This window comes from Sceloporus occidentalis, unplaced genomic scaffold (genome assembly GCF_023333645.1).
Source record: "Sceloporus occidentalis isolate IW3139 unplaced genomic scaffold, rSceOcc1.0.p SCAF_8, whole genome shotgun sequence".
NCBI classification, from domain to species: domain Eukaryota; kingdom Metazoa; phylum Chordata; class Lepidosauria; order Squamata; family Phrynosomatidae; genus Sceloporus; species Sceloporus occidentalis.
In genome coordinates this window covers 26,654,370-26,668,317 of record NW_028316988.1, presented here as the reverse complement: position 1 = coordinate 26,668,317, position 13,948 = coordinate 26,654,370, and the positions used below count along the sequence as shown (strand labels likewise).

The window sequence follows — 13,948 nt, the reverse complement described above, 5'->3', positions numbered from 1 at the left end:
AACCTTGCCCAATCCCCCTCTCCCAACCCTCCAGCACCCCTAGATTTTCAGTTTTCACTATTTTTGGAGGTACCTGGGTGTTGAGTGAAGAACCTTCCTTGGTGGTCTTTAAACAGACTGGATGGCCATCTGTCAATGGGGATGCTTTGATTGAGAGTTCCTGCATGGCAGAATGGGGTTGGAATGGATGGCCCTTGCAGTCTCTTCCAACTCTAGGATACTATGATTCTATGAAGACTTAATGGCTTTACCAAAGACTTGTTCCTGGGAAAGACGAAGAAGGCTAGAAATGTGGGTTGGGTTTTTTTTTTTTTTTTTTGGTGGGGTTTTTGGGCTAGGTGGCCATCTATGCCAGTCACGGATGCTGGCAAAACATCAGGAAGAAACTCTTCTCGAACATGGCCACATAGCCCGAAAACCCCACACAAAACTAAGGCTAGACATGGTTTGAGATCATCCACCCACTGTTCCTTGACTCTCCAAGATGGTGTCGTTATACAAAGACTGTCCCTGTAGTGGCCTGCATTTCAGAATTTGCCAGTATGTCCCTGAGTCTAACAGGATGCTTTGATTTCTAAAAACGCTCAGATTCGTGTGTCTCGACTGGAACAGATCGACAAAGAGCTGATGGAGGCTCAAGACAAGGTGCAGCAGTCAGAACCCCAGGTAAGGACACCTGGAGGGAGTGGAGGGAAGGTAGAAGGAAAGAATTCGGTTCTCTCTCTCTCTAGCAGAGGTCCGGATCCTTTTCTCATATGAAGGGCTGTTGATGCGCAGAAATCAATATGGTGGAAGGGGGGCAGAGGTGGCTGTAGGCAAAGCCCCCTTAATCTCCTTAATCTTAGCAAGGAATGTGCGCTGCTTGGCTTGTTTGCCTGGCTCCCTCCCTTCCTTGATTACATTTGAATCCTGTATTGCTTTCTTTGAGCTCATGGATGCATGCACCAATTCCCTGCCTACCTTTCCTCTGTGTTTTCATCTTCACAACAACACTGTGAGGGTAAGTTAAGCTGAGACAAGGAGAAGGAGAGACTGGTTACCCATGGGGTCTCATGACTCTGTGGTTGTTTTGTTTTGCTTCTTAACGTTTAACGTTTGCCTGACACATGGTCAGTGGGAAGGGAAGCAAGGGGGGCACAAGGGAGCAGGGAAGAATGGAAACCCAGACTTTGTTGTTAACTGCCTTCAAGTTGACTTCAACAGATAGTTATGGCATGAATGAGAGACCTCCAAGTTACCTTCTCCTCGGCTGTTCTGCTCAGATCTTGCGGACTCAGGACCATGGCTTGCTTGCTTGCTTGCTTGAGTCTTCTTGATTCCCTCCTACAGTGGTTCTCAACCTTCCTAATGTTGCGACCCTTTAATACATGCCTCATGTTGTGGTGACCCTCAACCATAAGATTGTGGTTGTCTCGGTTCCTAAAACCATTGGAAATATGTGTTTTCCAATGGTCTTAGGCGACGGAGAACCGCTGCCCTATTGCCTTCTACCTTGCCAAGCATTATTGTCTTTTCTAGTGACTCATGCCTTCTTGTGATATATCCAGAATACAACAGCTTCAGTTTAGTCATCTTGGCTTCCAGGCAGATTTCAGGCTTTCTTTGCTCTAGGACGCATTCGTTTGCCTTTATAGCAGTCCATGGTATCTGCAGGACACTACTCCAAGAGTACATCTCAAATGCGTGCATTTTCTTCCTATCAACTTTCTTCATTGTCCAGCTTGCACAGCTATACATAGAAATGGGAAATACAATGGCATGGACCATCCTAACTTTAGCATTAAGTGATACAGCTTTACACCTCGGGATCTTGTCCAGTTCCTTCATAGGGCTTCTTCCCGAGTCCTAGTATTCTATTTTCTTGACTTCAGTATTTACTCTGATTAATGATTCAGTATAGGAAATTTTGAACTATTTCAATGTCTTCCTTGTCTGTTTATGCTCATTATTTTTGTTTTCTTAATGTTCAATATGTAGCTTGCCTTTGCTTTCTTCCTTTACTTTCTTCAGTAATTGTTCCAAGTCTTTGCTACTTTCTGCTAGTATGGTGTCATCTGCATATCTTAAATTGTTGGTGTTCTTTCCTCCAATTTTCACGTCTCTTACCTCCAAGTCTAATGCTGCTTTGTGTAGGCTTGCTGGATAAGAAAGGTTCACTTGTTGGCAGAAAGACAGCATGGAAGGAACCATCCTATCCTTCTGAGGGTGAGAGTTACAAAAGTTGGGGAGCAGCCACAAGAGGATCCTCTCTTGCATTCCTCATAGAATAATCATAAATTCCTAGAGTTGGAAGGTGCTTCATGGGCCATGGAGTCCAACCTGCTGCGCAGTGCAGGAGCTCCAGCTAAAGCATCTTCAGCAGGTCATGCGTCTTTTGGAAGACTGTGCAGAGAGAGATTCCACCACCTCTCTGGGTCATTGGTGTCATTGCTCTTGCTGTCAAGGAGTTCCTTTTAATGTTAAATCAGGATCAGCCCTCCTATAATTTAAAACCTGGGACAACAGAGAACAGGTCTGCTCACTCTTCTCTGTGACGGCTCTTGAAGTATTTAAAGAACACACTCATGTCACCCCTCAGTCTTATACACACCAAGCTGAAGAAGCAGTGGGCTAGAGAGAAGGCAGTGGGCTAGAGAGCAGGGCCTTTCGTGAAGATCTTAGAGCTTATAAAGCTGCATCAATAAAAGTGTGGTGTCTAGATCAAGGGAAGTAGTAGTACCGCTATATTCTGCTTTGATCAGGAATATTGTGTCCAGTTCTGGGCACCACAATTCAAAAAGGACATTGAGAAACTGGATCGTGTCCAAAGAAGGGCAACTAAAATGGCGAAGGGCCTGGAAACCATGAAGCCCTATGAGGAAAGACTTAGGGAGCTGGGGATGTTTAGCTTGGAGACGAGAAGGTTAAGAGGTGATATGATAGCCCTGATTAACTACTTGAAGGGATGTCATATTGAGGAGGGAGCAAGCGTGTTTCCTGCTGCTCCAGAGAATAGGACATGGAGCAATGGATGCAAGCTCCAGGAAAAGAGATTCCAGCTCAACATTCGGAGGGACTTCCTGACAGTAAGGCCTGTTAGACAGTAGAACACACTCCTTCCTCGGAGATTATGGTGGTGTCTCCCTCCTTGGAGGTCTTTAAGCATAGGCTGGATGGCTATCTATCGGGATGCTTTGATTGAGATTTCCTGCATGGCAGAAGGGGGTTGGACTGGATAGCCCTTGCAGTCTCTTCCAACTCTACGATTCTATGATAAGGCCCATTCTTGTTCTAACCATGATATCATGCTGGCCTTCTCAATTGCATGAAACAGTCATGTAGGACACGGCTACTAAATGTGCCATTCCCTGGCAAGTTCCTAGGAAAAAAAATGAACAGTTGTGCCCAATGGAGACAAATTTAGCATGGGTCCCTGGTGCGTTGGGAAAATGACAGTTGCTGGTTCCTCCCATCAGATAGCTTGAGAAGCACTGGTTTTGGGGAACAAAAATGTGAAAAATCCCTTCTTTTTTTATCGCTGCTGATGGAAAGAGGTAGCTTTCGTTACACTGTTTTATCTGTCTTGCGGTGCCCAACAGCTTCCCGAGGTGAAGATATGGAGCATTGTGACATTAATGACTCCTGGCACTGGGGATGAGGTGCAGCCATTTGATGGAAATAATGTTCTTGCTGGCAAGAGCTTTTCCCACAGAGAAGCTCTGTAGGCCTTATGCTCTCTGTGCAGCTGAATCAGATTTGGTTGCATGGGCAGCTCAAATGGAAGTGACTCGGAAAGGAAGAGGCTGGTGAAAAGGAAAAGCTGATGAGAAAAGTCAAGAAAGAGAGCCAGTGTGGTGGTTTGAGTGTTTGCATAGGACTCTGGGAGAGCAGAGTTCAATTCCCCCCTCAGCTCTGGAAACTCAGTACCACTCTCTCAGCCTCAGAGGAAGGCAATGGGAAGGCTCCTCTGAAGAATGCGGTCAAGAAACCCTCATCATAAGGTCATCTTAGGATCACCATGGAAAGCACACTATGTCAGAAAAGACATTGTGGCAACCCTAACATGAGGCCCCTACAAACAAGCCAAAAATAAAGCTGCTTCGGGTCACTTTAGAGGTATGCTGTTTAAATGATGCATGCGTCCTAAGACTGGACTCAGGACTGGAGTGTGGCTTTGATGCAGCTTCCGGACTCTTAGGACGCATGCATCATTTAAACAGCATACCTCCAAAGTGACCCGAAGCAGCTTTATTTTGGTCTGTCAGTATGGGGCCATAGAGAGAATAGGGATGACAGCATAGAAATTGTTTTCAGTGTGGCCACCTAGGTATGTAAGTAGAAGATGATAGATGATAGATAGATAGATAGATAGATAGATAGATAGAGAAATTCATCAGGTGTTACTTGTTACTTGGTGGCAGAACATGCTACACCAATGTGGTATAGTGGTTCGAGTGTTGGACTATGACTCTGGAGACCAGGATTCGATTCCTCACTTGGCCATGAAACCCACTGGGTGACCGTGGGCAAGTCACACTCTCTTAGCCTTCGGGGAAAGCAATGGCAAACCTCCTCTGAACAAATCTTACTAAGAAAACCCCATGGTAAGGTTCACAGTAGGGTTGCCATAAGTCGGAAACGACTTGAAGGCACACAACAACAACAACAACAAACACAACCATAAAAGGGACAGGAGTCCTCTCCAGTTTTCAATCTGGTGACAAGAAAGAAAGATGGAGAGAGGTTAATGCCAGCCACAGATGCTGGCGAAATGTCAGGAAGAAACTCTTCTAGAACATGGCCTCATAGCCCGAAAAACCCACAAAAAAACTATGGATGCCGGCCATGAAAGCCTTCGACTTCACAATGGAGAGAGGTTTCTTCTATGTTGTAGGGTCTGTTGACGGGTCTCACAAAGAAGCGGAGGCCAAAGTCAGCTGGGCACATTTCATTCCCTCCTCCATCCCTGTAATGCGCTGCTTCTGTCTAACTCAATGAATACATTTCTTGGGTGAAACCAGAAAGCGTTTATTGGAAAGACTGGCACAGCACTACATCCTTTGCCAGATCTGAATTAATAAGCCAAGTTTTGCTTCTATAAATGCCTCAGATTCTCCTCTCTCTTCCCAACCACATTCCTTCCCATGGGGTTTGTTGTTGGTGTTGTGTGCCTTCAAGTCATTTCTGACTTGTGGTGACTCTTGGCCAAACTTATTGTGGGGTTTTCTTGTCAGAGGTTTGCCATTGCCTTGCCCTGAGGCTGAGAGCATGTGAAGTACCAGCCAGTTCTGTGGCCTGGGTTCACACACAACAATGCCTCAAAGATGCTCGCCTTCTCCTCACACACTGATGCCCCCAACATGGCTACAGCATGGCTAAACAAGCCAAACCTAATGTGGCATAGAGAGCTAAGAGGGGCGACTCTGACATCCCTAGTCCATGGAGAGCGCAGGAACGCAGCTTTTGTGTGCATCTCTTGCGCCATAGAAAAGAGGCAGTTGCTATGGAGATTAGAAGTAGGCCAAGCAATGGACAGATGCTGAATTCGGCAGAGCTGCCAGCATATGTGTGCGCCTGCGAGAGAGAGATCTTGAATGAGGGATAGTTCAGAGCAAGTACAACGCGAGAAGGGTCTCAAATGGCATCCCTCCATCCTTTACTGAGCCAAGGTGCCGCCTAGTCAAGGGGTCATTATTTAACCCAAAGCAGAAAACCCCGCCATATACCTGTTTCCTACCAACCTAGGTAGTAAAAAAGAGAACAGCGTCATCATAAAATAAAGACATTAACATTTGGCTGCCCATTTTCATTGGAAATTATGGGAGGTGGTTCTGAGGCAGACACTGCAGAGAGCAAAAATCAAAATGGGCTTCTATACCTATTATAGTTGCGTAGAAGAAGGAATTTCAGCAGATGTGACAAACCTCTTGTCATCATAGGATGCAGCCAAGGCAGTTATAATGGAAACAGTGCTATAAAGGTGTAGTGTGAAAGGTCCCTAGGTTTCATAGCTGTACATTAGGGGGGATAAAAAGATGATAATAATTAATAATTAGACAATTCTGCCCCCAACCAGTAAGTGTGTGTGTGTTTGTATCACAAGCTGTGAACAACTGTGTTTGGAACTTAATGCACAATGCTTAATGACAAGCACTAGGATTCATCCCTTGCTCTCGAGTTTTGGCACAGGAACTGCAGGGCCTGGCATATCCTGAATTGGCAACCCTAGCCAGAATCGAAAACATAAATAGAAAACATGATCTAGTGTAATACATCTTTCTTATTCCTCTGGAAGCAAAACTTCTAAAACTAACTTTGTAATCCTAGGATGGCAAGTGTCTTCACAAATAGGGTAGAACCGGCGATTCCTGGCAAGCTGCAGTAGAGTCCGCTACACACCATTTCACTCTTTAGTTCTATTTATTTTTTAACCTCCCTTGCCATTTCTGTCTTCTTCCCACTTGCAGCTTAGTGGTAAACTGCTGAACATGGAAGGAGAGAGCAACGTCGAGATCCCAACTCATCCAGAAGAAGCAGAGAACCAGCCTGGCGGCAACAAGGTAAATTAAAAAATTATTTGGCTTAAAATGATGGTTTTCTCTTTGTCCTTAAAATCCGTGATTATGAATGAAACACACCTGTGATGAAAGGTTGCAGCATGACATGTTTCCATTCCTTGTTCAGGCCAGGCACCCAGCCATGCCCTCTTCCATAGAGTTTATTAAATTCTTCCAGAACACAGCCACAGAGCCCGAAAACCCCACAAAAAACTATGGATTCCGGCTGTGAAAGCTATCCGCTTCACATAAAACATATAATTTGTTCCACACATAATTGAACATCAGAACGTCTGCCATTTCATTTTCATTCCTCATTCAAATATCTTCCAGACCCATATGTCTACATTCTTCATATCTTCTAACTTTCTTCCTCACCTTCTTCTTATCCCTACATTCTTTTTTCATTCTTTTGTATCTTCCCTACTTTTACACACTCTCATCTCTAACTACTCTTACAAACTTACTCTACATTCATTCAAAGTTCCTTTCTCATAGTGCTGGCTTTATTATAGATATCTTTGAGACCTTCCTTATCCTTCCATGGCTGAGTGGGAATTCAAACCCTGGTCTCCCAGAGTCATAGGCTGCATCCACAGTGGAGAAATAACCGGGTTTCCACTCTGGGCCCCACAACAAACTCCAACTCCCAGAATTCCATAGCCTTGAGCCAGGGCACTTAAAGCAGCGCCAAGCCCGGTTATTTCTCCAGTGTGGATGCAGCCATAGAGTATATCTACACTGTAGAAATAATGCCGCTTGATACCATTTTAAGTCATGTTGCTCCATCCTATGGAATATTACAGCAGGCTTTTAGTCTTCTCTTCCAAAGAGTGCTGATGCCTCACAAAACTACAAATCCCAGGATTCTGTAGGCTGGAGCCTATAGAACATTAAAGCAGTGTCAGACTGCATTATTTCTACAGGGTAGATGCACCCGCAGTCCAATACTCAAACCACTAGGCAACACTGGTTTTTCTCCTGGAAGTTTCCTCAAATTATCTCAGCTGCTTGTCTTGGTTTTACTAGGGCTCTCCCTGCTGGCCATGCTGACATTTGCAACCGGTCATTTGCAACTGGTCATTTTCTGCCGGCCTCACTGGGCTGAAGTTTTTCTTGTTCTTTCTTAACCTTCAGGTAGAAATGGTTTTCTGGCTCCTCTCCATGATGGCCACGCGGGACAAAGAGGACATGTCCCGCACGTTGCTAGCCATGTCAAGCTCTCAAGAGAGCTGCCTGGCCATGCGGAAGTCGGGGTGCCTCCCGCTCCTCATCCAGATCCTCCATGATATGGACCAGGAACCAGGGGTGACGGAGAGTCCCGGGGTGACAGGGAAGGACTGCCGCATGCGGGCCAATGCCGCCCTCCACAACATCATCTTCTCCCAGCCAGATGAAGGGCAGGCCAAGAAGGAGATGAGGGTTCTACATATTTTGGAACAGATTCGCTCCTATTCGGAAACTTGCTGGGATTGGCTGAAGATGCACAAGGAAGGGATCAAGACCCAGGAGGGAGCAGCAGGTAGATGACAAGGGACGGACTTTGTCTTTCTCTTTCTGTGTCTCTGTCGGTCTCTCTTCCTCTGGGTTCACTGGACTTCTCTTCATTGGCAGCTGGTAATCTCATGTCAGTGGGATGGGGAATCCATTCCAGGTGTCTCTAGCTATAAAGTGACTGGTAGGTCCTGACAACTTGGAGATGTACTTTGAAACCTGGGTTAAAATCTGTAGTGGGTTTACTGCCCCAGTGACATGAGAGACAAACAGCTGCCATTGTGTTGTATAGTTTAGAATACTTGTCTGCCTTGAGACGTCTGTTTCAGCTCAAAGGCAGTGCCAAATTCCAATTTCATTCAGATGTTCTCAGGAGTAAAAAGACTTGGTAGAAAAGAAGCTGTCAAAAGCTCTGTTAACTGAGATATGTTGTTGGTATGTGCCTTTGAGTGCCAACTTCCTAAGACCTTCACCTAGGCAAGGTTGCCTTTGCCTTTCTCTGAGGCTGAGAGTTTGTGGCTTCCCCAAGGGGATATCCCTGGCTGAGCAGGGATTCGAACCCTAGTTTCCAGAGTTGTAATCCAATGCTCAAACTGCTGCACCACACTGGGTCTGACACTGTAAATACATTTGACATTGGCATTAATGCTGCTCTCTTCACAGGTCCTGTTCCCATTGAGCCACAGATCTGCCAAGCAACCTGTGCCACCATGAAGCTCTCCTTTGATGAAGAGTATCGTCATGCCATGAACGAACTGGGTATGTTTGCTTGCTTGTCTGACAGACTGGTTTTGTATGTTTCACCCCAATACTGGAACTCAAGGTAACTCACAAAAGTAGGATTTCTAGATCTCAGCCTGGTCTCTCTCTCCTCTGATTCTCAGAGAAAGTAAAGTGGAATTTCAACGCAAGAGGACTATCTTAAAAAGTGTATGTAAATACAGTAAGTCTTGGTGTTTTTAAAATTTGAATGGTATACTCTGTGCAGCCATACTGTGTTACTGAATGGCATCGCCAACAGCTGTCCCTTGTAACATCACCATGGCTTAACCTGTGGCATCACAAGGGATCATCTCTAGATCTCATGCTCGTGCCTTGAAATGTCAGGGCTTGGTATAGTCTTGACCTGGCAAGTCTAGTCACAACATGACTAGGAAGATACCATTAAAGCACTCCTGACAGATAGCCATTCAACTTCTGTTTAAAAACTTCCAAAGAAGGAAACTCCACCACCCTTTGAGGCAGTGTGTTTCACTGCTGAGCAGTTCCTACTGCCAGGAAAGTTCTTCCTAATGTTTCGGTGGAATCCCTTTTTCTGTAGTTTGCATTCTTTACTATATGTCCTAGTTTCTGGAGCCACAGAAAACAAACTCGATCCATCTTCAGTCTGACACCCCTTCAAATAGTTAAACAAGGTTATTATATCGTCTCAATTGTCTTTTCCCCAGGTTAAACATATCCAGCTCCCTAAGCCATTCTCTGCAGGGCTGGATGGTTTCCAGACCTTTCACCATTTTCGTCCCCCTCCTCTAGACGTGCTTCAGCTTCTCAACATCTTCTTGAATTGTGGTGTCCAGAACTGGACAGAGTATGCTAGATGAGGCCTGACCAAAGCAGCATGGAGTAATACTATTATCCTACTGATGCAGCCTAGAATTGCATTGGCTTTCTTAGCTGCCACATCACATTGCTGACCCATGTTCAGACTGTAGGATGTGCTCCTGCAGAGCTGAGATAGCCACAAAATTAGCAATTTCAGTCAACTTTCTACTAATTTTAAAGCAAGTAAAAGCATAAAACACCAGAGCATACCTTTTCCAGGCTAAGGAAACCACTCCCTTCCAGATGATAAGGCTCCCCACCAATTCAGGCAGAGGGAACCCCTTCCATCCACACAAAAACTTCAAAATTCCAGTTTTTTCAATAGAGTATGGTTAAGATGGCAGAAGTTATTCATGTGAATCAACTGATACGCTGGGAGAGGCTGCTACAGTTTGCTTTTGCCTGGAGTGACTGGGAAGAGCAACATTTGCTCCCCCTCCTCTCTTCTCCTCTCCTCTTTTCCCTGCTGAATTAACCACTTTTGTAGTGACTCCTTGTGTACTTTGAACTCAGGTTGCAACAACCGAAGTAAGCTGTGGACAAAGGGAGGATGTGTTGGGGGGAGAGAGAAAGTAACTGGAACATTTTAAAAGCACCTGAAAAAATTGGGACCACAAGGGATTAATTGACACTGTCTCTGCCCAAATCTGGATGGTTGGTGGGTATGTATCTGGCAAGGGCTGCTGAATACAAAATAGTCTTTCATATGCCACTGGAGAGTTGTAAATGTTTGACCAGAATGCCGACAGGGATTCTAGAACCTACCTGTCTTGTAGTGAGGGATCACATCCGCTACACAGTAATACCATGTCCCACCTGTTCAAACGTGACACTTTTTCTCTCTCTTCTTTTTTTACTTCCCAGGCGGTCTCCAGGCCATTGCTGAGCTGCTCCAGGTGGACTATGAGATGCATGGAATGACCAATGACCCCCTCAACCTGGCCCTCCGGCGTTACACTGGCATGGCCCTGACCAACCTCACGTTTGGAGACATAGTCAACAAGGTGCAATGGGGTCATAAGTGCCACTGGGGTGGGGAGAAGGAAGCCACAGTGCCCCATACCCTCAAACATTTCACAGATAAAACTGGGATGTGTGCAGCCAGCAAACTTCAGAATGTAGTCAAGGTGGCAAAAGTTAGGAATACAAAGGAACACACAAGCTGGGAGAGGCTGATGCAGTTTGGTTTTGAACCTCCTGGAAAGGGCAAGATTCTTCTCTCAACCTCTCCTCTCCTCCCTGCTGAGTTAACTGAATGCAAATTATAGTGTTTTGTGGGTTTTTCGGGCTCTGTGGCCATGTTCTAAAAGAGTTTATTCCTGACATTTCGCCAGCATCTGTTGCTGGTGAAACACCAGGAACAAACTCTTCTAGAACATGGCCACATAGCCTGAAAAACTCACAAAAAACTATGGATGCCGGGCATGAAAGCCTTCGACTTCACACTGAGTGCAAATTACTTTTGCACTTTGAACTCCATTTGCAACCATTGAAGTAATCTGAGGACAAAAGGGGAAGAGCAGGATGAGGAGAGACAAAACAGGACATTTTGAAAGGCGCTGGAAAAGTAGAATAGTAAAGAGTGAATCAGGACTGCTCCTGCCAAAACAAGACATTTAGAAGGCATTCAAGACTCCTTCCTCTCCTTACCTTTCTCCTGCTGAAGAAACTGAGTGCAAACTACTTTTGCATTTTGAACTCAGCTTGAAGCAAGTGAAGTAAGCCAAGGACAAAGGAAGGAAATGTGAAGAAGATGGAGAAACTGGGACATTTTTAAAAGTAGCTGGAAACTGAAAGGGCAGAGGGTTATTCAGGGCTGTTCCTGCCAAACAGTTACATGTAGGGGATCCCTTATGTGGGATGGAGGGGCAGGGAGGAAGAGCAACCTCTTGTTTCTTTGTCTCAGGCAACAAAATGGTTTCGGACAACCCTGATGCTCATTGTCCTCTCAACTTCTGTTTCCTATCTCTTCTTGCTTCTAGGCAACCTTGTGTTCTCGCCAAAGATGCATGCAAGCCATTGTGGCTCAGTTGGCGTCCGACAGCGAGGAACTGCACCAGGTGCGTGGGCACGAATATAAGGGATATGGAGGGATGGATGTTCTGGTGGAGCAGCAGAGCATCCACCTGGTTACAACTGAGCTTCCATGGCCAGAGAGTGTGGAACTCACTCAACATGGATGGCATGCACCTTCGTCAAAGTACATAGGAAGCTGCCTTATACTTGATTTCTTCATCAAACTGAATATTACCTGTCCTGACTGGCAGTGACTCTCCAACATAAAAGTGTCTCTATTCATAAATCCCTGTTCTTTGTGCTATAAAGATGTCAGGGATTAAACCAGCCTGCTAAAAGCAGTAGCAGCAGCAGCAGGAGAAATGTGTAGCATAAGCGGTTGCACATTGATTTGAAATGTGTATCTTGGGGTGCATAATTAAGACTAATATTCTTCCCTCTCTTCCTGCCTGTCCTCATCTCAGGTTGTGTCTAGCATCCTGCGAAATCTCTCCTGGAGAGCTGACATTAATAGCAAGAAGGTTTTGAGGGAGGTGGGAAGCGTCACGGCGCTGATGCAGTGCGCCTTACGGGCCACCAAGGTGAGAGAGGTGCCAAGGCAGCGTGTGGCTGGCAAACCTCCTGTCATTTCCCTCTTCCGTGTATTTGTCTAGCTGTCCCTTCCTCCCATTGTCTGGTCCTTATTCTTGTGCATTTTTTATTTTCCTTTCTCGTCTTCTTTCTTTCCTAATTTCAATAAACATACAGAAATATTGGGTGTCAGGAATTCTAAAAGAGAAAAGAGTTCATGATCGATGGCAGCTTCTTAAAAGTGAGATATTGAAGGCACAATTTCAAACATTGCCAGAGTTAGAAAAATGGGAGGTGTCTTAAGAGAGCAGGATAGATGTCTAAGGAACTTTCAACTGAACTGAGACTTAAAATGGACATGTACAAGAAATGGAATAAGGGAAATGTCACCAAAGAGGAACTCACATAAATAGCCAGCATGTATAGAGAGTAAGTCAGAAAAGCTAAAGCACAGAATACACAGTCGCCCCTCCATTTTCACAGGGGATCTGTTCCAGCCCCCCCCCCCGGAACAAAACCAGCCAATATTCAAGCCCCATTGGCTTGAACGGTGGTGCACCCCCCATTTTATCCTCTTCTATTTGCTGCTTGCGCATAAGCGAGGAACGCGGATTCCAGGTCTGCAAAAACAGAGGGGCAACTGTACTCATATATTCTAATATAACATTTTCTTATACTTTAATATAGCACTTTAGCCAGCTTCTATTTTAAATTATTATTAATTTAATTGGGTCTTTTGGTGGGAGAAAGGCAGAATATAAAATTAATTCCATTGCCAGACTCCCTGATTAGAACCTATATCTCCCAAATCAGCACAATCTAAGCACTATACAACATTGCCTTCTCCACTGTTTCTGCTGCTGTTCTCGTTCTTGCTGAATAGTCGTTCCTATGCTCTTTCTGTGCTTAGGAATCCACATTGAAGAGCATCCTCAGCGCCTTGTGGAATCTGTCTGCCCACAGCACCGAGAATAAGGCTGCCATTTGCGGGGTGGAGGGGGCCCTTGGCTTCCTGGTGAGCACCCTCACATACAAGTGCCAGAGCAACTCGCTAGCCATAATTGAGAGCGGAGGAGGTATCCTCAGGAACGTCTCCAGCCTTGTTGCCACGCGGGAAGATTACCGGTCAGTGCCTCTCGTCTCTTTCCCCTTCAGTTTCCCACCTTTTGAGGGTTACTTGCAATGCCAGGGTTAGCCATTAACTCCTATTACAACAAGCTATTAATTTAACATTGGATTATTATTATTTTTTTGCAGGAACATATTAAGATGAGTTACTTTTTAGGCTGAATTACTGCCTGTTAAAGGAGGTTCTGACTCAGTCTGAGCAATGGGAGAGGGAGCAGGAAGGGTCACGGGTGGATGCCTCGTGTTGCAACCTGGAAGGAGTGCTAGCAATAGCAATAGCAGCCTAAGCAGTCTCTAAGCAATTTACAACGGCAAGCTGATTGCCCCCAACAAACTGGGGACTCATTTTAGCGACCTCCTTGGAAGGATGCAAGCCTGAGTCGAGCTTGAGCCCTTGGCTGGTATTGAACTCGCAACCTTGCAGTTTGTGAGTGGCTGCAATACAGGCATTTAACTACTGTTGTCACCAGGGCTCTGTGCTATGTCATCTCCTTTGCATTTTTCATGGGATTTCCATGGTGCACTTGGGCACTTGGGAGAACTAAATAGACTTTTCCCAATTTTTTTCCAATAGTACAATATTTTTTCATGGGTTTTTCGGG

The 13,948-nt window shown here is 45.3% G+C and overlaps 1 protein-coding gene across 1 annotated transcript in view; it reads left to right on the top strand.

The window, feature by feature from the left end:
• The window catches only part of APC2 (APC regulator of Wnt signaling pathway 2), a 52,767-nt gene that overhangs the window by 32,040 nt on the left and 6,779 nt on the right, over window positions 1-13,948 (top strand). Inside the window, exons 7-14 of the mRNA XM_089535718.1 lie at window positions 589-666; window positions 6,447-6,539; window positions 7,674-8,058; window positions 8,694-8,789; window positions 10,497-10,636; window positions 11,615-11,692; window positions 12,113-12,229; window positions 13,129-13,343. Of these exons, the coding sequence (XP_089391844.1) occupies window positions 589-666; window positions 6,447-6,539; window positions 7,674-8,058; window positions 8,694-8,789; window positions 10,497-10,636; window positions 11,615-11,692; window positions 12,113-12,229; window positions 13,129-13,343 (1,202 nt within the window). The remainder of the gene's footprint in view (window positions 1-588; window positions 667-6,446; window positions 6,540-7,673; window positions 8,059-8,693; window positions 8,790-10,496; window positions 10,637-11,614; window positions 11,693-12,112; window positions 12,230-13,128; window positions 13,344-13,948) is intronic.